At 40.7% G+C, this 26,514-nt stretch overlaps 5 protein-coding genes across 6 annotated transcripts in view; 3 read left to right on the top strand and 2 right to left on the bottom strand.

The window, feature by feature from the left end:
* The window catches only part of LOC106954004 (b(0,+)-type amino acid transporter 1), a 16,802-nt gene extending 13,211 nt beyond the window's left edge, over positions 1-3,591 (bottom strand). Inside the window, exon 1 of one of the 2 annotated variants that reach the window (XM_015043192.1) lies at positions 2,683-3,591. In XM_015043192.1, the coding sequence (XP_014898678.1) occupies positions 2,683-3,381 (699 nt within the window). In that variant the 5' untranslated portion in view covers positions 3,382-3,591. Of the gene's footprint in view, positions 1-267; positions 1,118-2,682 lie in introns of those variants that run through there. The other variant, XM_015043193.1, reaches the window with a different exon arrangement.
* A 1,055-nt stretch (positions 3,592-4,646) lies between these two features.
* On the bottom strand, positions 4,647-10,494 carry utp25 (UTP25 small subunit processor component). The gene is made up of 12 exons (XM_015043191.1): positions 10,353-10,494; positions 9,637-9,676; positions 9,237-9,414; positions 8,940-9,152; positions 8,759-8,847; positions 8,187-8,597; positions 7,177-7,393; positions 6,890-7,092; positions 6,379-6,561; positions 5,801-5,910; positions 5,474-5,719; positions 4,647-5,384 (listed from the first exon to the last, which is right to left on the bottom strand). The coding sequence occupies exons 1-12, from the start codon at positions 10,451-10,453 to the stop codon at positions 5,132-5,134; spliced, it is 2,244 nt and encodes a 747-aa protein (XP_014898677.1). The 5' UTR covers positions 10,454-10,494; the 3' UTR covers positions 4,647-5,131.
* A 1,602-nt stretch (positions 10,495-12,096) lies between these two features.
* grxcr1b (glutaredoxin and cysteine rich domain containing 1 b) lies at positions 12,097-15,202 on the top strand. The gene is made up of 2 exons (XM_015043218.1): positions 12,097-12,587; positions 12,688-15,202. The coding sequence occupies exons 1-2, from the start codon at positions 12,183-12,185 to the stop codon at positions 12,724-12,726; spliced, it is 444 nt and encodes a 147-aa protein (XP_014898704.1). The 5' UTR covers positions 12,097-12,182; the 3' UTR covers positions 12,727-15,202.
* A 1,036-nt stretch (positions 15,203-16,238) lies between these two features.
* LOC106954002 (transmembrane protein 151B-like) lies at positions 16,239-22,862 on the top strand. Its single transcript, XM_015043189.1, has 2 exons — positions 16,239-17,005; positions 19,340-22,862. Exons 1-2 carry the CDS (start codon positions 16,931-16,933, stop codon positions 20,747-20,749), a joined length of 1,485 nt encoding a protein of 494 aa, XP_014898675.1. The 5' UTR covers positions 16,239-16,930; the 3' UTR covers positions 20,750-22,862.
* Positions 22,863-23,590: 728 nt separating this feature from the next.
* Positions 23,591-26,354, top strand: mtres1 (mitochondrial transcription rescue factor 1). Its single transcript, XM_015043188.1, has 4 exons — positions 23,591-23,690; positions 24,842-25,265; positions 25,827-25,899; positions 25,983-26,354. Exons 1-4 carry the CDS (start codon positions 23,657-23,659, stop codon positions 26,163-26,165), a joined length of 714 nt encoding a protein of 237 aa, XP_014898674.1. The 5' UTR covers positions 23,591-23,656; the 3' UTR covers positions 26,166-26,354.
* The last annotated feature ends 160 nt before the right edge of the window (positions 26,355-26,514 follow it).

The raw sequence follows: 26,514 nt of genomic DNA, 5'->3' as shown, positions 1-26,514 counted from the left end.
GGGCGGTACCGCCCACGTTGAGAACCGCTACCTTAGACATTAGCTGCTTCTTACACTTGTCAATCATTTCCACTCCAACACCACCAGCGAGTGTTATCAGGAAAAATAACTTTACAGAAAATAAAAGGTAACGCAATCAAAGTCCTAAGAAAAACTTAAAGATACTTGCAGAAATCCTACATATCTATTTATCCAGACCACTTCAAGAGATTAACTACATGATTTTGCAAACTGTTAAGAAATAATAGCAAACCTGATCAGTCTTACTTCTGGTCGTTTGAGCTCCTCAGTTAAATAGTTTAAAGTATTCCAGCCATCATAGGACCACAAGCCCTGATAGAAAGCAATGCCGATGGCTTTCACGCCTACATTCGTTCCGTCAAAAGAGTCCTCAAAGTTTGCAGTGTTGCCTTGAAAAAGCATCACAGCTCCTCCCAGTATGATCACCGCCAGCGTCAGTGCTTTAATGGCCATGGTGACCACCTGGATGCCGGTGGCCAAGCGGACACTGAGACAGTTGACCAGAGCCAAGGCCAGGATCACCACAGCTGCCACACATTTCAAGACCAGCTGTGGAGGGGCGCAGCCACTATAAAATGGGGCCACCACATATTCAGCGCAGCTGAGGGCGATCCCAGTGGCGCTGGCGGGCCTCATGACACTGACGAAGCTGAAGACAAACACGAAGGCTGTGACTTTTCCAGCTGTCCATAGCATGTAGATGTACTCCCCTCCAGACTCTGGTATGATCGTCCCCAGTTCAGCGTAGCAGAGGCCGCCCAGCATGGCTATCAGGCCACAGCAGGCCCATATGACGAAGCTGGCCCCGGGGCTGCCGATTGCTAGCAGGACATACTGTGGAGAAATGAAGATCCCAGATCCTATCATGGTCCCAGCAATGAAGGACACAGCTCCTATTATCCCAACTTCCCTCTTCAGACTCAGTCCTTGCTCCATTGTTGGAGAATGCTACTACCTGCTCTGAGGGATTTCCACGAAACACACCTCAGATCTTGGCGTAAATTACCAGTGAACCATTAGGTAATGTTAAACAGAGCAACAGGTGTTACAACTACTCCTGAATTGTCAAGAACGGAGAAGTTTCTTGTTCGACTTTGACATCCCTTCGAGTTGCTTTCATTCGTTTGACTGTATTAGGCTGAGATTTAAGAATGTGAAACTCATGCAAATATTTAGTTCTCTTTCTCTCTCTCTTCTTGATATTATCTAACAAGACCAACCTCTTCAAATAAAACAAAGCAAAGTCAAATTTAAAACACTGCATTTCTTCGCTGCGCCGTTTGCTGATTGACCTGACCTGATTTTATTGCTTCTTTAAACTGATAAACTATCTACAGGGGTTTAGTGTGACATGCAGAGTGCAGAAGAAAATTACTGTTTAATTTCAAAGGTCAGACTTAAGAGATACAACAACACATGGAAAAAACAGAATGGACATAAAAATATTAGTTCCTCGGTGGTATTAGTCTGCCGAAAGCAATAGACCTTTTTTTAATAGGACTTAAATGGAGAAATTAGCAAAACGTGCTGATAATTAAATGAACTAGTGCTTAAATGATAGTCAACAGAACTTCTGCAAAAGCAGGAGTTTAAGTTGGAGCAAAGAAGAGTTTGTGAACACAAAGGCATCAACCTGTCAGAAGCAGTGACTTAGTGAGAAATATTAACAAATCGCAAACATTTAGGAAAGCTGTCAAACTTCTCAAAGCTTGATTTCCCTAACAGCGGGGCATTTGTTAGAACTGCTACAACACATGAACAAGGTTCTAGGATACTAATCCTAGGTAAGGGGCTTTCTAAGGGGTCCAAGTGAATGTGTGACTTCGCTTTCTATAGCCCAGTTCATAAGGTGGACAACTTACTGAAGACAGTTAACTGAATATTCGTGTTTTTGGGTTGTGGAAAGAGACCGGAGCACTCAGAAAAAAGCCCATGCATGCAGAGAGAGAACAAGCAAACTCCGATCAGAAAGACCCAAGATGGGATTCAAAACCAGGATCTTCTTGCTGCAAGATAACAGTGCTAATAGCTGCAACCAGCTAAAATTATAATATGTAAAAAGTTTCATTTTTTGGCCTCTTGGCCAAGTCTATCAAGACCTGGTCAAGAGCTATGGAGAGCCATTTTAGCCAAAATTAAACAAATAGGCACACCAATGTACTGTAAAAAAATACTTCAAAGTAAGTGGTCCTGTTCATCAGTTTCAAATGAAGATAGAAGAGGTCATAAACTAAATAACGTCTGCACAGCAAAGCATGGAGATGGAAGCATGTTTTCCATACTTGCCTATTTCTTTCAACTGATTTTGTTATTTTGCTGTTTAAAATCATTGCTTAAGCTCAAACTGCAGTTTTTAGTTAACAGTGTTGGTCGGGACAATAAAACGAAGAGAAACAAATCAAGGCCTCGACCCTCAGAGATTTAGGTCTGAACTTTGCAGTATCATTGTAAAAAATTGGGCTAAAATTAGTTCCATGATAATGTAAAAAGCTGATAAGGTAAATAACTACTGAAACGTATTGCTATTACAGATGGCGCTGCAATCTGTTTAATTATGCAGTGCACCTGCAGTTTACAATGCCGCATAAAGTTTATGAGTACTCTAGTGCAGATTTGAATTGTTGTTTATAGGTTTGCCTGATTTATTTTGTGACTTCTCACCTCTGGACGTTTGAGCTCCTCTGTCACATAGTTCAGGTTGTTCCAGCCGTCATACGACCACAGCCCCTGGTAGAGAGCAACGCCGATGGGATTGATGCCCACGTTTGAGTTCTCAAAGGAGTTTTGAAAACTCTCCGTGTTTCCTTTGGCAAGCATGACCACCCCTCCTACAACGATGACTCCCAAGGCCACCACCTTAGCCACCATAAAAAACACTTGCACCGACATTGAAAAGCGAACATTCATGCAGTTTACGGTGGCTAAAACCAAGACTGCTGCTGCAGCCACGCATTTCACTACAGACACTGGAGGAGGGCATTCTGGGTAGAACGGAGCCACGACGTATTGGGCGAAGCTCAGGGAGATGCCTGCAACTCCAGCAGGCCTCACGAATAAGATAGAGCTGAAGGCCAACATGAAGGCCATGACTGGACCTGACGTCCTGAGGATGTAGATGTACTCTCCTCCTGACTCTTGGATGACAGTTCCCAGTTCAGCGTAGCAGAAAGACACCAGTATCACCAGTAAGCCACAGCTGGCCCACACCACCAGGCTGGCTCCAGAGCTGCCGACGGAGGAGATGACTGTCTGCGGGGACATGAAGATCCCAGATCCGATCATTGTTCCAGCAATCAGCGACACGGCTCCTATCAGCCCCACCTCTCGCTTCAGGCTGAGCTTCTGCTGCTTCTCGTCCATCGCCTCTGCGGGTTAGAGACCAAGTGCTGCGTGTCAGCTCCGGCAGCGGACTAAAACTGTAATTTGATGACTAAAGTCACTCTTGAAGTTAATAATTATGTGTGCGGTTCATACATCTGAACAGGCGATGTCTTACCCAACAGCTTATCGTTTTTGAATGGATCACTGCAGTTGGTGATAATTATATTTCTTTATTATGCTGTGTTTTGTTTTTAGTCCTGATAACTATTGGTTTGGAAAGTCTATATCCTCCTTTGCGCAAGTGCTTCTGTTTTATAGTCTCAGAAATAGCTCAGCATGTGCTCAGTCATGCTGTATAATTGGAGGCCATAATTACCTGATGCAAAAGTGACAGAAAATAGACAAATACTTATAAAAACTATTCAGTACAATTGTAAAAATTAGGATTCTGGATTAAAAACAAAACCAACCAAGGCTTGTATAATACAGCTCCCAATTTTCCTAGTAGTAACAGGCTGCTTTTGGAAAACTAACAAGGTACTTTGAGGAATTCACAATTTACAGACTGATTTCCAGAACCTACAAAGTACTCTGGAAGGTTCAGATTAGCTTTCTAGAACTTCAATAACTCACTACAGAGGATGCTCTTCATCGCTTACACATTGTATTCCTAGAACTAACTGACTGGTTACTTTTTAGGACAGTTGAGTTTCCTTTACCATAATGGTCAGGATAACTTTGTGGAACTGGCAACAATCTTTATGAAATATTCAGGCTGTGTTTTTTGGACTAAAACTTTACAGGTTAATTCTCTGGAGCTAACATATAATTCTTAATTAACTTAAACCTTACTTTTTGTGAACTATACTTCAAGGTCTTTTTCTGAAAAGGGAAGGTTAGTTTTCCAGAAATTACAGGGTACGTTGAGACTGTCCATTATTTACAAGTTGCTTATTATGATATCATGGCTGCTTTTCTAAAGGTTATTTTCTCTGAACTTACAAGTAAGCAGTTTCCAGAAACTGCAGATTACTTCTCTGAAGCTCACAAACTCATTTTCAGAAATTTATTGGATGCAACTTTGTGATTTTAGAATATATTTTAAACATAAATGCAAAAGGTAATTTCCAAAAAAGCAGAATAGTACATGTTTGTTCTGATAAATGACTGTACTTCATACAATCAGATCATATGTCCCTCAAAACAACTCAAAGATGTTAGATCCTCAGGAAATAAATGGGATCACCAGCAAATAGGAACTTTATGGAAATGCAACATAAAAACGTTAGCCGACTCAAAAATGCAATATCAATTATATTTTCCACAAAACCTTATTTGAAACAAAATTATAAAATGGATCACAATTTTTAAAATGATATAATCTACCTGCTTAACCGTTATAAATTGTTTCTATATAATTAAACTGAACTTAATTACCTTTTTTTTTCATTTTTAAGAGAAATGCCATAGTTTCCCATAAATTTCAGGACTTTACTCATTTGTAACATTTATTGGGAGTGATATATATATTTTTTGAGTCGCAAAAATTATTTAATCAGCTCTGATGTCGCTAAATCAAAGCACTCTAACCAACAAACAGATGAGGAAATATTTCCCTGGTATACATCTGAACAACCATTATGATAACGGTAAGATTAGATTTTTTATGGACCCTTTAGAAATGCATCAACAAATCCAATAAACCAATAAATATTTGTGATAGGAAGAGAAAGAGTCACAATTTACTGATAAAACTAGACACAAACACGTTTGCTGGGCTGCTATCAGTTCAGGCTTTGTCCTCTGCTCCTGTGATAAAAAGGTGAACGTTTTTGTTGGAGTGCAGCATCTGTCCGGCTCGCTGGGCTCCGGTGATGGCAGCCAGCTTGTGGGCATCGTAGCGGGAATAGAGGGCAGTGCAGGTCCAGCTGGCCTCCTCCCCCTGACCTCCTGCTGCCAGCATGTTGCACACCTCGCTGTAGAAGTGGGGGAAGGTGGGCAGGCCGTAAAATATCAGGTTCTTGATCCCTTTGATAGCGTACCTGAATGAAATAAGCACGACGTGAGCAGATTGTTACAGGTAGAATAGGAGATACCACATAATTTGATGGATAGTACACTAAGAACAGACCTCTTGTAGAAGTGGAAGCGCTCGGTGAAGAGCAGGAACTGTTTTTCTCCTTTCAGAAAGAAATGCCTGGCTCGAGAGACCTCTGACTTGCTGGAATACTCGCACACAGACGTGAAGCTAATCTCCTCTTTCTTCATGTGATTTCGCAGCCGGACGTAGTCGAAGTAGGATGGGATGTAGATCAGAGTGTGGGACATGACTGAGTCCCTGTACTGAGGAAGTACTTTATCGACAAAGAACTGAAACCTACAAGCAGATGAAGGAAATGAAGTTCAAGCAAAAGGCACTGCGAGGAGCTCATAAAGTTATTTCGGCTGAGACACGTACCGAGCATCTTGATTCATGAAGCTGTCGGATGAAAACACCTGGAACACGTGAGGCAGCTGAACAAGCACCTGGCAGATGGAGCCCGTCTTTGGCATGTTTTTTGTGGTAATCTGAGACAAAAACCCCCAGAAACACAAAGCATGAACATTTCAGTCAGGTGTTAATAATGACATGCAATGATCTCCAACTAAAGCATGCTTAAATTAAGAAAACTGTAAAGGTTAAAATAAATAAGGTGTATGAATCAGTGCATAGATACAATTAGATCAACTCAACAATGACAAATCCCTGATATTGTTCCCGTTTCATAAAGTTACAATGTTCAGATGCTGTTGCAGATTTTTTTTAGGGTCAAAGAATGGTAACATCTCTGCAGGGGGTGTTGCAGAAAAGTTTCACTCTGAAACCTGGTTTCAAAAAGCGCTGGTGTGAGAGACTCACTGGTGTCAAGCAAACGAGCGGCTGGATCGCGACAAAAAAAATGTTACTGCTTCGCTGAAGATCGGCTCAGTGCCAACGAGGCCTAAGACTTCAGATCTTTGAAACACAAAAATAAGCGAGTATCTCTACTGCCTGACCTGTCCTCTGTAGTTGGCACAGTGTTTAGTGAGGATGTTGTTGATCTGCGGGTCCTGGATGGAGCTGAACACCAGCGTCTGTCTGTAGTGTCTGGCCCAGTTGTTCAGGTTCCACATCCGCACTCTGGAAAAGTCGACTCCGTGGGAGTCCAGCGGCTGCAGGTTCATGTGCTTCATCACATGCTGGAGGGTGAGGACAACACTTACTAACTTAAACACACGAACACGTTAGGTTTTGGAGCTTACAGGTCAATAATTACTAAGCTTTAAGCAAAACATTGCAGTAGCAGAACCATCCAGCTTGACAAAACAAATCAAGATAAATAGAAATAATATATCGAAGAAGAATACTGAACTAGTTAGATACATGTTGACATTTTGAGTTTTAAATCTTAAAAATCACTGGTTCAAAAACCCAAAATTTCTAGCCTATTTTAATAGACTCAATATTCTCGTTATGAAGAATGGAAAACTTCAACAGCAGGTGGTGCCACATGTAAACTCCTCATACCAGGACATGCTCCCAGTTCTGCATGAGGAAGACGTCAGTCTGATCCAGCACCAGCAGCTCAATGGATGACAGGAAGTCGTAGTCCCTCTTGCTCTCTCCTTCGGCTCCCAGCACCGTTCGGAGGCCGAGCGGAGACGCAATGATGATGTCAGATGAGTAGAAGGGGGCGTAGAGGCGCATGTTGCCCCTCACTATGGACACACCTGGGAGGGAGAGTGCAGAACCATCAGGATGTAGGGTCAGATAAGTGGCGGAGGTTTTTAGGAACTCCTTATTGGAAGACGTACCTATCCTGAAGTGATCGTCCACGTTGCCAGAGAAGACGGCGTGGTAATCATCAGGCCGGCGCAGGTTGGCTGGTTTTTCTTCCTCTGCTTCTCCAAACTCCTCCTTGAACTTCTTCTTGTTGCTGACAATGATCTTCTTGCCTTTGGTCTCCAGTAGGCTGATGAGAGTGTGGACGACTTGCAGAGCGGCCCCCCGGAACGGAACCAGGATCAGAACCTGGGACAAAGTGGTCGCGATCCTTACATGCTCTGTAGGTGGTCTGGGTTAAATTAAACTCCTTCCTAACCAAGTTTTAGTCCAATGGCTGAGTGTCTGTGTGAATTTATAGAGATTCATAAATTGATCCCAATGGGTTTCTTCTATGTGTTAAGATTTTATTTTCTCTGAGGACAAAAGAAAAATAAGAAAATATTCCACAACATTGAAAAGCAAAGCTTCTCAGGATCTACCCTGTTCAACAATCGGGAATATAAGAGGTCTACATATGTTTTCCTTAAAATATGCTATACTCTGTCCACTATTTTTATGTAAAAAAATGACTTGTGCATACAGATTTTTAAATATATATTTTTTTGAAATATAAAAACTGCATTTATTTTTTTCTACGTCTTACTAGAAGCAGAGGCAACAGTGAGAGCACAATAAAATAAAAACTTACTGTTAAAACTGACAATCATGGATGTTAAATTTTAAACTTTGAGCCTTCTTCACTTAGAAGTAACGTCCAAACTAAAGCTATTTCTTGTTTCTGTAGCCTGATGGTGATTTGATGAGGTGTATTCACTCATCAGTGAAACAAAAAATGTAAAATATTAATTTTCTCAAGGTCAGTCCAACTGAAATATGTATCAATTCTGGCGAGCCTCTGTGTTTTCCAAGTTAATTTGGATGTTACATGGTAACAAATTTCTAAAAAAACTAAATATTTTCATAGAAGAGATCTCTGACGCTTTCATTAAAAAAAAAGTTGCAGCTAAAACTGACCTGACACGTGTGTTTAGTTGTTTACCTTTGGCCTGGTCAGTCCCTGGTCTCTAGGTTCTTCCTGCGGTTCAGCTCCAGCTTTAGCCTGACTCTTCCGCTCTCTCAGTAGGGTGTTGTGAGCCAGGACTCTGGAGTTGGCCTTCAGGATGTGGTTGAGCACATGCAGGCAGTATGCACTGCGAACATATGAGCCCTGCTTCAAATGGCACGCCTCTGGGTGATACAGGTCCTTGTAGGACGCCATGAGGGCCAGTAGCTCCATCTGGAGGGGGCTGATCTCTTCGGCCTGTCCTTTAGGATTGAATGACTGGTTCAGATTCCTCCAGCTGCTCTCCAAAACTTTATGGAAAACAGTTTGGTTTGTGTCTTTTTGGGGGCCGATGGGGCCGAACCTTTCAATAGGATTGGTGCAGAGAAGGTTTCCCAGTTTTGCCCACTATAAAAAAAAAGGGAGCAGAGAAACCTTAGAAGTGGCTCAGTGCAACACACAGTACAACGGAAAAGTATTCCCATCACGTGAATCAATCTGCAGGAAATCATCAATAAAAATATAATTAAAAGCTGCTTTAAGCTGTGACAAGGTGACTTTGTGTATACCGTGATCTGAGTTTTGGATTTGGAGCCAGATGTAATTTTAAGCACATCCTCTTCAGTGAGTTCGGTATCCAGATGGACTAAAAACATGTCTGTTAAAAAAAAAGAGAATAAAAGACAAAATGTAACATGCCAAAAAGACCAATAGAAAAAATTATTATTTAAGTTTTCTATCCGCTCTTACCTTTACTGTTCTTGAGTTGTGGAATGTTTTCATCCTGTTCTCCTTTTCCTATAAAGTTGGTCTCCAGACAGAATGCAGACTCATGCTCCTTGTCCACAAACTCTTTGTCTCCTGCCACCTCTTTCTGTTCATCAACCCTCTCCTCCTCTTCATCGCCAGGCTCCTCTTCTCCATGTTCTTCTTCCTCTGCATCCTCACCCTCAACATGACCCTCTAATGCACATTAAACTCTTATTTTAGTCAAGCACAAACTGTTGTCAAACATTTTTTAAAGACAAAAAAAAAAAATCCCCTTGCCTTCAAAGAGGAGCTCTTCCTCTTCGTCGTCACTGCTTTCATCCTCGTGGCTTTGGGCATCAGCTGTGGGATCACTGAGCGTTGAAAGAAGCTTCTGATAGGCAGTTTGTTGCTCTGGTTCATCTTCTTCCTCTTCCCTGTCTGCAGGTTCTGAGTCAGATTGTTCTGGGCTTGATGGCTGCACCAAACAAACAAAAAAACATTAAAAAAACTGAAACAGTTCTAAATACTTGTAGTAAAACTAAATCTAAGCAAAGCTACGATTCAATATTCCCAAAGTGTTGAGAACTGACTTCAAAACCTGGAGCAGATAAGAAACTCGGAAGGATTATTACTTAAATAAATGGTTGTTCATTACAATTATTTTGGTGTTTGATCTGGAAACTCAAGGAACACTCACCAGCTCCACAATTTGGGTCCTTTCAGGTCTTTCATTCACACTGTAGAAAACACACATCAGTAAATTCAGCAGTGAGATAAAGACAGATCTGATATGACCTGATGGACAGACTCATGAGGGACTAGATGGATAGTTGGATGGACAGCTGGATTGATGGTGAAAGTCATAATAAGCTCCTGGGGCTTATTATCTCCGCAACACATTGGATTTGTTTCCTTTTGGATTTGTTGTGATCTATTGGTATTCATATAGTGCAAATTAGAACAACAACACAAAGTAATAGATGGAAGGACAGATAGATCCAACTTTAGACAGTAGAGCAGAAACTGACCTGTACGGGGTACATTTAATATAAAATGTTCCTCATGAGTCCTTAATATTAAATGTTCCCCGTTCTCTTATCCCTTGCATACCAAGACCTGGAAAATACTGCAGTCAAATTTCTTAAACCCTCGTAGGAGAAACAATGATATTCGTCCTTTACTGCGAATTCGCGCGTTTATTAAGAAGTAACATAAACTGCTATAGATAATAATGGTCTACAAAATAAACCCTGACTATTCAAATGAATAGCTAGACACGTTTATTACGCGTTTATTTTGTGTTTTAGGTTAAAATGCTTGTTTGAAGGTAGTCTGAACTAAATGTAGATTCCTAACTGAGAATAAAACGCAATTCTTCATTTAAAAAAGATTGTTCTCTGTTATAATGCTTACACATCGTGAAATGGATGCTCCTCTCCAAACTCCTTCAAGTGTTTCTTCTGTTTTTTGGATAGATTTGTGAAAAGCTGCTTATTCTGCCGCCGCTTCCCCATGACTCCTGAGGTGTTGTTGTCACACGTGTGCAGCTTCTTCTACGTTTGTTGTGCTTCAGTGAGCGTCTTTATCGCCACCTACAGGAGCAGAGCGGTACTGCAGGTTCCCGCTCCACTTACGGTGAATAAAGAGGATGTCTCACATTTACAGAAGCACTCCTAGACAGATTTACAGAACTGCACATAAAGCGCATTTAATATTTAACACACTGGTCAGGTATAACATTATGAACACTTACGTAATTCATGTCAATTAGAATATCTTATAATTATGGCACCTTGTATTTATTAAGTGAGCAGTGAAAGGAATTTGTTTTAATTCAAAACCGATATAGTAGAAGTAGAAAAATACTATGCCATGCTTTGGTCAATGTTCTGCTGGGGAATCTTGGACTAAAATGACAAATGGAAAAAGTATTTCCTGATTGCTGTGGCCTCTTTGTGAGGCTGACCAGTCCAGAGAACAAAAATGCTTCAGGACTTTATTGAAGTCCATGTCTCAATGGGTCAAGGTACTTTTGGTAATAAAAAGGGGATTTACGCAACATATTTCATCATTAAGTTACGACCATTCTGTGTTTAGTCATGATGTTTTTGCAGAAACTCTGTTTGGTAACTTCATTCACTTCAACTTCAGGAGCAGAGTAAATTTCCAGTATTAATGCTTATATTGTTGTACCTGTTATTATTCAGCTAGACATCCTTGATACCAGCTTTCAGATCAAATCCTAACTGGTGGTCACGTGTTTTTGTCCTCTACTTGAAACTGATCTCAGCTGATTGGCTTCTCTTTCTCCACATGCCTTTTGAGAACTGATCATGATCACACAGTGAGGTTAAGATCTAGGGAGTTTAAATTGTAATGTACCAGGATTTAGAGAGTTTGGTATCATTTTAACTTTTGAAACAAATGAAGAAATCACCAAAGCCGATCCTGGACAATTTGGAAGATGTCCTCAATAGCCTTAAGATCTGAGATTCAATATAGAAAGTTCTCATATTCAAGCATTTCTGTAACTTCTGTGTTGTGAAGCAGTGCTCCACCATGCAAAAATCATCTCTGAACCGTTCCTGGGTGGTTGGAAAAAGTTGCTCATGAAGATTTAGATCTTTTCTTTTTGGGAGGACATCGACGCCTTTGGATGAGACGCAGTCCATGTTATCATTGAGCTCATGCAAGCTCTTACCTTTTCTTCTCAGATTGCATGATTTTCCAGATCCAACTAAATGATCAGAAGGAGAATTCATCAGAAATAATACATTTACTCCATGTTTTTCTCGGACTGAAACAAACTTTCCTGTCAGTGGCTCTGCTGTTGAGGTGATCTTGAGTGTGTAAAAGGAGGAACACTAATTCAGTCTCAGACCAGCATGATGAACATTGCTGTAAAGATCATCTAAGACCACCAGGTGTTTACCCTGACTTTGTAAGTTATCAGACCATAAAGGATCAGACATAAGGTGCGTGCTGACCTTGATCAATTATTGAACACGATCATATCGATTTACACTTTGCCCGTTTTAGCTGTTACCATGACAAGGGCACATCTATTATTGAGTATTTGGGAGCACACAAAGTGTGTGCTCAGGGTATTTTCAGTTCCTTTGAAACACCTGTGAGAACCCTGCTGTTGGATGAATAAGTGGACTGCCAATGACTTGAGCAGAAAGGGCCACTCTGTTTTGTCTGAATGGGAAGCGATGCATGTGACTCTTTTCTTGGATTTCAATGGATGGGCCAAAGATGAAAGAAAAAGCCGGGAAAACGGTCCGGTTCAGAGTCGCGTCCGCCAACAGTGGCCGAGTCCTGGCTGAGGTGTTCAAGGACGAGAGGACCTGGTGCGGCTCGGTTTCTGACTCTGCAGACTCGGACGGCACCGGCAGCATGGAGGCAGAGCAGGGAAGTCTGCCGCCCGCCAGTGAGGCCAACAGGCACCTGAACGGCCTGGAGGCTGCCGCGGACGAGAACGGCTGCGAGTCCGATGACCTGCTGCTGTATGCCAGTGTCAAGAGGGAGATGATGTTCAGCAACAAGAGGATCAACATCTGCAGTAAGAACGGAACCATCCGAGGGGTGAGGAACAAAGTGAGCGCAGGTCAAGTGCTTTTCAACAACCTCTCTAATATGTACTCTGTAAGTTGGTCCAGCTTTTCATTCTTTTTTTTTTGCCCTCAAGCCTGGTATATATTTATATGACTCCATGTAGACATCACTTCTTTTTCTTTCACTGAAGGGTCGTCATCAGAGAAGAAGACCCTGGGAAAAGGAGTGACGGTTCATGTCAGGCAATGCCCTTCTTAAATATCTGGGACACTTCTTAGAGACTTAATGCAATGAAAGGAGTAATTCTTTACTGATTATTGTGGAATATTATTCTTGTTAAAGTGCTTCAGACAAAATGAGATGAATTAGTATAGTCAGCTTAAAAGAAAGTACACCCATTTTTAATGCTAAGGTCACTCTGGTCTTTATCGGGATCTAACTACTTCATTACATAAATTAAACCCTTCAGCCTACAAGAACAAACAAGAGGTTGTATACTATGTACTAACATTTATTTGCAAAAATGAATATTTGTAAGAAAAAAAACTAAGTACACCCTATCAACGAGTGACAGTCGCTTGCAACTTTGTTGAAGATTTTTTCTTGCACCTATTCTTATTCACAACATTGCTCTTCATTACTTCTAGCATACTTCTCTTGAGGTCCCACCACATGTTGATTACTGCATTTTTAGCCTTTCTGGTGTTCTGATGTGTTCTACTGATCAGCCATCTTGGTCCAAGCCTCAGCTGTTGGAAAGGTGGCATTGCACTTGACTCTAGACTTCTTCTATATACAGAAAAATGTACAGTTGACTGGAAAGTGACAAGATCGTGTGGTTGCAAAACAAGTTACAATATTCATTCCTCCACTACTGTGCTCGACAGAAGGTCACAGAGATGTTTGTGCTGATATGCTGTGTTTGGTTTTCTCCAAATGTGGTGCTAAACATCTCTGGTCTCATCTGCACAAAGGATATTGTTCCAGAGTGTATGTGTCATTCATTGCCATAGTCTATCTAGAGACAAAAAGATTTAGGAAATGGCCTTATAATCCTTCAGAGATACATGTGCAGCAATGGCTTCTTCTCCAAGGTCATTGGTAATGTCTTTCCGTCTTGGCATTGTGTTGACACCTTGTTTAAGAAAGATTAAAGTATCTTAAATGGGAGAGTTTTGACTCAAACAGAGAATGTCTATAGCGTGAACGTCTGCCAGGGTGGAGTTCCAGATTTTGGGGCTCAGTGCTCGACTCCACATGGTGCTGAGACAGGTGGAAGGCACAGTGAGGTGGACGGAGGAGGAGGATGACATAAGGGAATGGCTGGGGGTGGCAATGTGCAAGAGATCTGATAGAGAAGGATAGCTGAGGCTGTGAATGATTTTAAATGAGCACAGAAGAGTCGGTTTAACTAGGAGCCGGTGCAGTCGCTGAAAGACAGTGACAACATGGTGTAGCAAGGGGCTTTTGATTATAATGCGTGCTGCTGAATTATGAACCATCTGAAGCTTATGGAGGGATTTGTGAGGAAGACTGAGAAGGAGAGAGTTACAGTAATCTGTATGATGAGGCTGTGAATAATAATAGAAGTAGTAGAGGGGTTAGGACGTGAGGGAGGCGGTTTATGTTGCATCAGTGAAAATATGGAAGAGAGCATTTGAGTATGACTTTCCCTAAAACCTATGAAGGTTTTAAGGGTGTACTTAGATTTTTTTTTAAATTATTATTGCTATATTTTTAAAACCAAATTTACCATTTGGGTTTCATTTTCATTCATTAAATAATGACAGTTGTGTTTTTTCACTGACATTGGATTTAACTAATGCTAAAACTATTTAAGCCAGATCATTTTTATTACATCCTAGTCCACTGTACTTTCTTTTTTAGTAAGACAGTTAAACAAACGGATTTTTTTTTTTTGTGATGCTGCTATCTCAACATTTTAACACCATACCTAAAAATGAAAGACTGAGAAATCAACAATTACTTCAAAAACTACTATATCAACTGTATGAAGCATTATCATAATGTTATCAATGTTTGTAAATCTCTATGGCTCATCGTAACATATTAGTTTGTGAAAGTTGTGTGATATATCTGCATATTCTGGATTCGGTTATGAAAATGTTTTATAAATTATTATTTCTAACAAAATTCTAAGATATTTCTAAAAACATTGGAACCTGCGGATGATTATAAATTTTTGCTTCATTCTGATTATTTATAAAAAGTCATTTTACATCAAAAGTCATCTCATGGCATCACTAATCACACGCAACAGCTCAGTTTGACCTAATGCTTTCTCAGTAAAGATGTTTCCTTATTGCTCAGAGATACAGAAGGAGTACTTTTTGTAATTTACGATGGTTTCTTTTTTGTAAATTGTAAATTGAATGTGAGCCAGAAAGTCATGAGACTTTGTCACACACGTCATAGCTGACATCTGAAGCGTTTTTGTAAACATTTTGTAATTATGATGGATGGATGTGATAATTTCTTTTAATTCTTTTAGCATTTTCACTGGATTGGAGTGGACATTTTTACAAAAACATGCTCATGAAACTCATAAACCAATTTTGTCAAATATTAGAAAAGCAATGTTGTATGAGTAACAATAACAAGTAGGTGTAAATGAATTAAAGACAGAGAGGATGAAGTTTCTCATCATTCATTTTAATCATTCTGAATAAACAAATAAAAAAAGACATGAACTAGGATTAATTGACTATATTCATTCTTTATGCATACAATAAATTATTCCTTAAGGCAGAGGTTCCCAAACTGCCTTTGCAGGGGGGGCGCGGGAAGCCGTCTGGATGAAAAAGTTTGGGAACCACTGCCTTAAGGCAATATAATCTTCATTGGTTGTAAAATTGGTCACAGTATAGTTCTAAGAGGCAAACCTGGAAGGTATATGCAACTATCACATTTAATATTTTATTTATTTTATGCTTGACATGAAAATCTCTAAAAAATTGCAGCCATTAATTTTCATCCATACATCTGCAGAGCCCATGAAGGCTGGAGCTTATGACCGTTTCTCCTCTTGACAGAGCAGAGCAAAGCTCCAAAATAACAAATCACTTAAAGCACAGTGGAAACACTCTTACACCTTTTGGTATTTTTCCAATTTTTTTGATGTTCCAACCAAAACGATAAGCGTATTTTATTGAGACTTTATGGAGCATCACAGTGGAAGGGAAATTATGAATGGCTTTCAATTAAAAACCAATCAGACAAGTGTGAAGTACGTTTTTCTCATCTTTCCTCAGCCAGTAGTTGGCACCTCTTTGGCTGAAATTGTAGCTGCAGATTCCCTATTCTGAATTCAGAGGGTTCAGCAGGGTTCAGCAAATCCAATGAAGAGTGAAAGAAAGCCTACCATTAGGCTTGACACTGTGCCATGGGCTGCACTACAGCACAGCTGGCAGCAGTGTGGCCTTGCAGCAAAAAATGTCCTGGGTTGTTCTGGGTTTTGTTCTGGGTTCCCAAGCCCAGAACAAAAACTGTGGTTTGGGAACCGAGAAGCTCAATGAAATGACTAATATTCACCATAGTAAATATGTAATAATAATAATACTACTACTACTACTAGTACTAATACTACTACTACTACTACTACTAATAATAATAATAATAATAATAATAATAATAATAATAATAATAATAAAAACACTAAAGATCACAATCTGAATCTTAACCAATACATAACTTTAGATCACAGTAAAGAAAGAGAGTAAACCAATTGTAACAAAACCACAAAATGAAAACGCTCTGCATCAACTACCCCTGTTGCTCGTGTGCTTTATATTAAACCACATTTTTTCCTTCCACTCAATTGTCCAATACAACACTCTGTGATCAGCAATGACCTTTTATGGTTTGTGGCGAGTTTTATTAACTTTTTTTTAATTATTGATCAACTGATATTAGCTTTTCGAGTATATTCTGTTCACTGAGACAGACCTAAGCCTAAGTCAGCATGAGGTTGGACTTTCCCTTTAAGTCGCGGATTTATGCAACAACGTCCCACCTGCCTCAGTTAGGCAGCCGTGGACAGCGGACCCACGCCCCGTCCCCCCCGCCGCTGCACGGTGGATCCAGAGCGGGCCCCGAGGGGCAGGGCACCATCCGTTCGTAATAACGACCAGCTAATCCGGCATCATCTCCCATCATGTCACTGCGGCACTGACAGCTGAGGCAGGGCACCGGCAGGATGCTGCACCAACACCGCCTCTTCCTCCTCCTCCTCCTCCGCCTTCTCTCTGCCTCCACAGGAACGCTGTTGTTTTGGACTCTCCTCTCGGAAACGTCCCCGGATGATCGCGGGTCCAACGCAGCGGCTCGTGTGGGATGAGAGCCGCTGCAGAGGCAGATAAAAGGCAGTGAAATCCCTCCTTGATCCCCACTCCACGCCTTGCATTGTTATCACCATGTCTCCCCCAGCCGCGGCTGCGACAGCCAGTGAAAGCAGCACCACCGTCTACGAGGAGGACACCAGGGAGGAGGTGAGAGTCTGTTCTTAATGGGGTTCTTATGGTTTTTATCGCATATGCAATGTGGCCATGCTGCAGATGGATCCAGGCCACATGGTCTTCCATGTGGAGATTTTTTTTTTCATTACCAGCGTGCTATGCTACTGTAGATTTCAGTGAAAACGAGTTTAGGTTTTCAGGTAGCATTCTTACCTGTCTGTCACCTTTAGAAACTGTAGTAAGCCTGTAGTTTCTGAAAAACTGCTACAGTATGAGACAGCGACGCTACATCCGTGTAAAGAATGCTGTATCTACAGGAATTTCACATTTTCCATTTTTTCATTTTCACATTGCTGGTGTTAATGGAAAGCACAAAGTGCCATGAAAAAGTAATGAAAGCCCTTGAGCTTTTTCATATTTTTAATGCTATAGCCTCAATCTTTGATGTATTTTTGACTTTATGTGATGAAAACAAAGCACCACCTTGTTCTGCAATACCAGACAAAGTCTTTTGGTTTATGACTTGATCAGCTTTTTATGTCCAAGACAGAAAATTTATGACATATTTTTCATTTTGCAAAATAACTTAAGTTAGGTTGGATGGAGAGACTGCAAAAAATTATGTTCAGCTCTTGCAGCAGCTTCTTCTCATCTGGATTTAAACCTGGACTTTGATTGGACCATTCTAACATGTGAATATTCTTTGATTTAAACCATTTAGTTACAGCTCTGGTTGAATGCTAAGTGTTGTTGTCCTTTTGGAAGATGAACCTCCAGCCCATTTTCAAGTCTTTTGTGGCTTTCATCACATTTTCTTCCAGATTGCCCTTTGTTTACAGCATATTAGCTTTATAAAATGGGAAAAAAAATATCAGCGATTTGTCATTGTTAAGTTGATCTGGTTGAGCTAAAAGCTTTTGGGGAATCGAATCCCTTTTTCTGTATTTTGGGATTACATAAAATGAATAAGAACAAACAGTCTGTAACATATAAAACTACTGATTGAGACCCTTAAACGGATTACAAGAAGGTCTTGTTTTGAAAGACAATTTGCTGATGAACTGAAACTTAGCAAACCAGACTCCCTGCCCTGAATGATTTACCTGCTAAAACAGACCTGCTTTAAATTCCTGACCATCTGTTCAAGCCAAAGGAACTACATGACTTTGGCTCTGCCAGGAGCCTCTTCTCAGTGAGATCTTCCAGAAAATGGAGGCCCCAAGGCTCATCTTGAACAGATCCCCAAACCACCTCAGCTGACTCCTTTTGATGCTTCTCCTTACCTTATCTCCAAGGCAGAGCCCAGCCATCCAACAGAGGAAGCTCATTTCAGGCTTTTTATTCCAAAATCTGCAGATAAACCAGAAAATTAATGGCTTTGGTTTTTAGCTCAGCCTGTTTTTGCCACCGTGACAGATTGGAGCAGCGCCTCCATTGCTGGAGACAAAGTCTCAATCCCTTTATCCATTTCCTGTTTCTTCTTGCCATCACTCATGAACAAGACAGCAAGATGCTTGGTGATGATGAGTAATTCATTTGATCCAGGTGTGTTAATGCAGATGTATACCTAAAACCTGCAGGACACCAGGACTGTGACATGGGATATAAAAACATGTTATAGTAACTAGTAAACTGAAACCATGTGGGAAAGGAATGAAAAGCAAATGAAAACATCAGCAAAGAACCAAAAACCAAAATATGAGAGAAAAAGTGCAATAAAATGCAACAGAAACAATTTACCAAATACTCAGAAAAGTAATTTAAGCAGCAAAATATGTCATAAAAACAACCTCCTGCTGAAAGGTTTTTTTTTTGACAATGTAATGTGGTTATAAAGCAGTCTCCATGATCAGCATCAATACTCAGTGCATAAATGATGCTCAATTGGTACTAAGGGTTCTCCCATACCTTTACTTGATCACACTCTCTGAATGTTGCAGTTGACATTGAGGCTCATTCATCCAGACAACATTTTTTACATGTTATCGTTTTCCGGTTCTTAGTTTTTAGCTGCGGTGGCCCATCTGCTTAATGTTTGATGTGTTGTGCGTTCAGAGGAGGTAGGCCACTTCCCTGTCTTACAGTGAGTTGGGCTACTATTGTCTCAAACCACTCAGTCCATTGTCCTCTGGTGTCTGCCAAACAGGGCTGTTTCACTCAGATCACCATTTTCTTTAAATCAGAGATAGTTGTGCATGAAGACCCCCGTATGCAATTGAACAGGTGTTCCTAAAAAAAGACCAATAAGCTTAAATCATACACACATTTAAAATATATCCAAACCTGTTCCTTTTGCAGCAAAGTAGTTCAGGATTGTTGGTTTTTATGTTGCTACAACTGAGGCTCTTTTTCATTTGTTTTTCACAGCAAAGACCCCTCAAGCAATCTCTGAGCAAGTCCTTATGTCGGGAGAACTTTTGGAAATGCCTCCTCCTGTCTATCCTCATGTACGGCTGCATGGGGGCTATGGTCTGGTGCCACGTCACCAAGGTGACCCGGCTCACCTTTGACAGCGCCTTCAAAGGGAAATCCATGACGTACCACGGCAGCCCCTGCTCCGACGGATACATCTACATCCCCCTGGCCCTGCTGGGCATGCTCTACCTGGTGTACCTCGTGGAGTGCTGGCACTGCCACGTGAAGAACGAGCTGCAGCACAAAGTGGATGTGGAGGGCATCTGCGAGCGCATCCAGAGAATGCAGCAGGCGAAGCCCTGCATCTGGTGGAAAGCCATCAGCTACCACTATGTGCGCCGAACACGACAGGTCACACGCTATCGAAACGGAGATGCTTACACCAGCACCCAAGTATACCATGAGCGCGTCAACACCCACGTAGCCGAGGCTGAATTTGACTACGGTCACTGTGGAGTCAAAGATGTTTCCAAGCAGCTTCTGGGCCTGGAGAAGTCTCCTCTGACAAAGATGCGGTTCACCAAGTGCTTTAGCTTTGCTAATGTAGAGTCTGAAAACTCATACCTGACACAGAGGGCCAGGTTTTTCACCGACAATGAGGGCCTGGATGACTACATGGAAGCCAGAGAGGGTATGCACCTGAAAAACATTGACCTGAAGGAGTACGTCATGGTGCTGGCTGACCCAGAGCACCATCCCTGGTATCTGTCCCAGTATGTATTCTGGGCTGCGTCTTTCCTCACTTTCTCCTGGCCTCTCAGAGTCTTCACTGAATACCGCACTGCATATGTCCATTATCGTGTAGAAAAGCTTTTCGGACACGACTACCTTCCAGTGACCCCGTGTGACGATCGGCCATATTGGCGCCGCATCCCTCGCGTCAACACCATTGACAGCACTGAGTTGGAGTGGCACATTCGCTCAAACCAGCAGCTGGTTCCCAGTTACTCAGAGGCCGGTCTGATGGATCTAGCCCAGTGTCCCAACAGCTTCGGTGGGGTCCGTCAGAACTGTGAGCGCTGCCACCGGGCCATCAGTTGCTCCTCTGTGTTCTCCAGGAGTGCCCTCAGCATCTGCACCGGTGCCAGCTCCCGCATCCCCTTCAGTGGCAGCCGCTTCTCCCTGGCTCGCCGTTATGGCTCCCAGAGAAGTTGCTTCTGGAGGAGCGGCAGCTTGGACGACCAGGAGAGTCCCAGCGAAAACACCCGCTGCCTGTCAGAACGCCTCGCCACTGACGACGAGGAGCCCCCGCACTACGACGACGCCCTGTGCTACCCTGTGCTCATTGTCCACTGCAGTGAGAACTGCCACAACCACAGATCTTTCCACAGAAATGGCTCCTGCGTGGAGACTTCTTTATGATCATACAACCACTGCAAAACACAGTGACACCTCTGTAGCATGCATTCACTATCAATACCAGAAACATAGAGAGAAAACAAGCCAGAAACAACGATAATATCAGAAACGACTGCCTGAGTTTTGACTTTGTGAACCGACTAAGCAATAAGAGTGGTTCACTGGTGCAGAAGAAAGAGGAAAACCAAATCAGCTCAGCTTCCAGGGACAACCAAGGAGACAAAGACTGTTACACTGCACATCATCTCCAAATTTCTGGGCATCTGAACAGACCATCCGAAACCTGAAGCTTCAGTTACCTCATAAGGTGGTTGGGATAATAATCTCTCATGTTTCCTCACAGTTTTGCTGCAAAGCAAATGCTCCTGAAGTAGTGAGATGGATAAAGTCAGGACGGATTTCAGCAGACTCGTGATTACAGCAATAACAGCGATAACACTAAACGAGGAGAATCACTAAACAGAATGTTTATGCTCATCACAGAGACACCGATCAATACAAAGAGCTCCAAAATCATCAGGACAGTTTATCACTTGGTGGTAAAGCGTTTCTCGTTCTTCTAAAGTGCTGTAAGTCATTTTGTACATCAACATCCTCGGTTTTCCAGGAAGCCTTTTACATCAACAGACAATAGACTGAAGTTTCATTTTCGCTTCTGTTTTGTAGAAAAGACACACATTACCAAAAGTTGTTCAGTTTAACATTACACAGACTGATGTATCTACCTAACTGGACACCACAGTTATTTGTGGTATTTTGTTGTTGGTGCTACGTAGCAGCATCTGAGGGATCTAATGATAGTAGAAGCAGTTCTAATGTTTCACATACATTAAAATGGTCTGGTCTTTAAAAGGTTATTTAAATATAACCTCAGAAGCACAAAAACACACAACATATTTCTTGCTGCCATCATTTGTTAAACAGAACAGATCCCAAACAGAAAAACTTGTGTGGCAGAAATTAAACAGTTTCAACAACTTTTAATCAACTTTATTATTGTTGAGGAAATTAAGCTAACTCTTCTTGATGATGCAGCTTCAGGTCATTGGGATTTGCAGATTCAGTGCCACTTTCTTTAGATTCCTTCTTATAATCGACTCAGCAACTCAGTGTCCCCCAAATCATCACCGCTTCACCCAGTAATATAGAACCCAGTAATGACCAGATCATTTTGAAATTAAATCTTATGTTAAACCTTAGAACTGAAGAGCATCTTGTTGTTGAGCAGCTAAATCCAGTCACACAGATTCCACCTCTACCTTCATAATCAAACAAAAACATGCATCGTCTGAATATTTTTGTCTTAAATATAACTTCTGCTGCCTACTGCCACGACAGAAGCTGACAACTTGTGCTACAAACCGATCAGACGGACAAAAAAAGACGTTCAGAACATTTGAACAGATGGGTGTTATTTGTGAACCTACAAATTTAAACATGGAGTGGGAAAAAGATGAAAGCCATGTCTTACTTTGCATGTTTTCCTACTCCTGAGACACTGTGTTAACAAACATAAAACATCCATGAATGTATACCACCAGCATCATTAATTGTATGTCCATTGTGTGTCCATTGTAAATGAATTATGCTTCATTTCAACCTGTGAAATGGAAATTTTTACAGTCTAATGTGACAGGAGAACTTAGAAAAGCACTGTTACTATTCCGAAGAAGACTTTGACTTATGCCATTTAATTTTTCTGGAATGTCTTTTCCGTGGGTTTTACAGCCTGTTTATGCAAAAACATCAATGCACTTACATTAAGACATGCAAAAATAAACCAATATTACAATAAGGAGTTTTCAAAGCATCTTACAGAGAGATATTGTATGCATTCTAGGACATGACATCTTGTTCTTTCATTGTTTTCAACGTAGTGACATCGGTATTATGCACATGAGACAACTAGACATTATAATCCATAGTGGAGCTGAATGTTGATGTAAATTATTTAGACTAAACAAAATAAATATTTTAAATTGGCATCGTTAATATAATAAAATGGGCTGTATTAATAACACAGTTACTCTTGACAATATGTATTGAAATTTGAAATATGCTGGAAAAATTAAAAATGCAATAAATGTCCAGGTCTCTCCCGTTGTGTGGTTAAAAATGTTGCTGGTGTTTTTATTAAGGGCCTGGTACCAATTAGTATTACTGTAAACATAAGACCAAAAAATATTAAAATCCTGCAGCTGGTAATTGTTACATGAGTCACATTTTAAGAAAAATTACATTGACAGCTGTTAGTAGTTGCTTGTTGAAAGCTAAAAGACTTATTTGATACCACTCCCTCTAACTAAGAACTTGGTAAGAATGTAGAGGAAATCCCCAAGACCAACCAAAGCTTAAGCCTGCCATCAACTGGAAACCGCTGGAACAGCAGTGTTACTGAAGTGAACCCAGTTTTATATGCATGGGCTGAAAATCAACACATTTTAGAAGGACTAAAAAAAAAAAAAAAAAAAGCTGTCTATATTAACAAGCCAAAATACTTTTTGAAAAATTGTTTTGTGGTCAGTATAGACAAAAATCTTGTGAGCTGTTTGATCACAATAATAATAATAATAATAATAATAATAATAATAATAATAATAATAATAATAATAATAAAAAGACAAAATGACTAAAATTAGTATGACATCCAGGGCTGTAATGAGTGCTTGTAAGCATTTGGCTGTAGGAGATTCAACCTACAGAGAGGAGTATGGATGCATATTCTTAATGCCGCTTCATAATCTATGCAGGAGTTGGAATATTTTACTGCTTCTGTGAGAAAACGAGGTTGTTTTGATAGTATGAGGTGTCTGTTTGGTGAAAAGGCAATACTACTGAAATTTCCAGTCCAAGCGATAGATGGCAGTAGATTTATAACTGCTGCTACAAATACCAGTCTCGGAAAAGCAGATGAAGCGCAGAGCAATGAAAGGTTATTCCTTAGGTGAGTGTTTAACACAATGCAGTTTAATCTACTTTTAAAAATGATGTTAGAGTGTTGTTTTAATACTAAAAGCTCCTGGGTTGTTGCACGTGTAACTTACGAGCGCCCCGAGTAAAAACACGCTAAGCTAATAATACCTACTTCCGCATTAAACGACTTACTTAATATGCAACTGAGTATGAAACGTTTAGACATCATTGGACAAAACTACACGGGCTTTAGACAGCGTCAGAAAACGCATCAACTCAAATCATTTTAGGTTTGTTGTTTTGACGGATTGCGCACGAAGAGGAAACTTCCGGTAACATTTCAAAATAAGTGAATCATCTTCAGACATTTTCATTTAAGCATTATTTATATTTATTTAAAATAATTATTGCAACTGTTCTACGCAATTGGTTGAGGAATATTTGTAAGAATCTTTGACATAGGTGACACAAACCTTGATGGAAATTTGCAAGACTTTTATTTTTGAAGAACTGCTAAACGTAGGCCTTTGGTTACTTATTTTCAGAACTATTTCAAATTAATGTTGCTGAAGTGCAACATGAACATGTTTACGGTCTGATTATATTCTTAAAAAACTCATCGACCTGCCTGTGAGGTCAAGACAATAACTTGACCTCACAGGTCAAGTTATTGTCTTTTACCTACCTGATGTTGAGTTGCCGAGGTAACAGTCTATTGAGCTGTAAAGGAGTACTACTGCAATTTAATCATCAAAACCCAAAAAGAATATCTACTTTAAAATAATAAAAACTACAAACTACCAACTACCACAAAAACATGTGCAATAACAACCAGAAAAAAATTAGGCTCAAGAGTTCTTGGTCAGAAGTACATTTTCTGGAGCTGCTTCTTTAGGTTTGAGCACTCGGAGGGCTATTTCATTTCTGTCTTTGAGTTTGAGCCTGTGGAGGTCCAATAACATTTGATTTGTGGACTATAATGGATTGGCTAAAGCTTTATGGTCCAGAACTAATGACAAAACGTTTAATGACATTGAGGCTGAATCCCGATCTGGAACAAAAGGCAAAAATATCGATGCTCAAAGAGGAAAGTAAGCATTTCAAGACCAGATCAGCAACCTAGACAGTGGAAGTATTGAACATCACGCCGAGAGCTTTTCTGATCTTGCATATTTGTTTTAGTGACAGGTTGGAGCTCCAGCATGCAAAGCCTGGTGCTGCAGGTACTCGCTATGAGGCAGTTTGGACGGTTGAACCCTCGCCACCTGCTAGCAGCTGGTTATGGACCTAGGAGGACTGAGTGGTGCCCCAGAACCATTCATACTCGGCAGCTGTGGGGCTGCTCGACTTTCTCTGCACTTGGTGGTCACTGGCCTGCCCTCAAGACCTGGTCTTTGCAACATCTGCGATTTAAAAGCAAGAAGAAAGCTCCTTCACGTACAGCCCAGGAAGAAGAAGATGATTCAGAGGATGAAAATGATCCAGAGGAGAGTGATTATGAAGATGAAGATCCCAATTTACCTAAAGACTATAAAGATATGGAGAAATATGTACCGTCTTTCCGCTATGACGTTGTGTTAAAGGCTGGCTTGGATTTGGCACGGAAGTAAGTCAGAGGATTTAGGTGTTAGACTTAATTTTGCCTATATGATAAACATTTCCATGTTTGCAGTGCTGTAAACCCCACCCCACTTTCCTTTGTTCCCCGTTTTCACTCAAATGTTTCAGATCAAAAAACAAATTTTAAATTAGATAATTTTCAGATAATTTTAAACACAAATATAGTTTTCAACTGATTTAGTTAAATAGGAAAAAAATCAACCTGCTCATTTGTAAAAACTGTAACTGCCACATGTGATCAACCACATTTTCATAGTTTAGTAGGTCTGATTACTACCTGACTTGTAGAATCAAGAAGGTTCCTAAAAACAACCAGTCTGACAACATGAAGCAGGACCTCAACACTTAACAACCTGGAGATTTCTGCTTCGACAGTTATTGAGATTAGGGGGCAAATGCTTCCACATTTAGCCCGGTTGGTTTGGAGAATTTTCCCTTTATTATTGACATTAAGGTGTGTTTTATCAGAAACGTGTGACAAAAAGCCAAAAATCTAAACTGGGCACTAACTGCAACAGGGAGACTAACTTTCCTCTTCTCACAATAGCAAAATCGAGGATGCGTTCTACAGCAACAAGCTCCGACTAAATGGACAGAAACTAATCAAGAAAAGCAAAACGGTACGTGTCACTATCTGTTGAATAATGCTTTCTTCTGATGCTCTGGGCTCTTGAAAAAAAAAATTACTTTTTTGTTTATCCAGGTAAAAGTTGGGGACACCTTGGACCTTGTGGTGTCAGAGAACAAAGAAGCCAACACCGTCACTCTGATGAGAGTCATCCCCAGAAAGGTTTTAGGTGAATCTAATGATGGAGATAAATACAAAGTGTCCATAAGGAGATGGAAAGTCCTTGAACTTGCCAAGGATGTAGCCTTCAAACCCTGAACTTGTAATGAAGCTGCAACAAAAGGGGTAAAAGTGCTCACATGAGTGGGATTTAAAATTCACCTCAAGGTACTTGCTCTCCAGTGATCAGTGTATTTGTTAGAAATAGATAAGGTGTGAAAGAAGTTTTATTTACTCCTCTCCCCCTTATATTGTTTGCCAATAAAGGTGCATTTCAAAGGTGTAAAACTTATTCTTCTCTTCTGTAGAGGTGTTTCAATTAGAGCACAGGATTTTGTAAATATGATTAGGGGAGTGTTGCTCTGGTCTGTTGTGGTGTAGAAGGAGTTGATCCAATACATATGATCTGTATGCTTCCCTGTGGAGGTTTTCCAGGTATGTCCACTGT

The sequence above is a fragment of the Poecilia latipinna genome, unplaced genomic scaffold (assembly GCF_001443285.1).
Source record: "Poecilia latipinna isolate Pla-1442-1.1 unplaced genomic scaffold, P_latipinna-1.0 Scaffold620, whole genome shotgun sequence".
Classification (NCBI taxonomy): Eukaryota; Metazoa; Chordata; class Actinopteri; order Cyprinodontiformes; family Poeciliidae; genus Poecilia; species Poecilia latipinna.
Note: the sequence above shows the minus strand (reverse complement) of the source record. Positions and strands in the feature narration are given on the sequence as shown.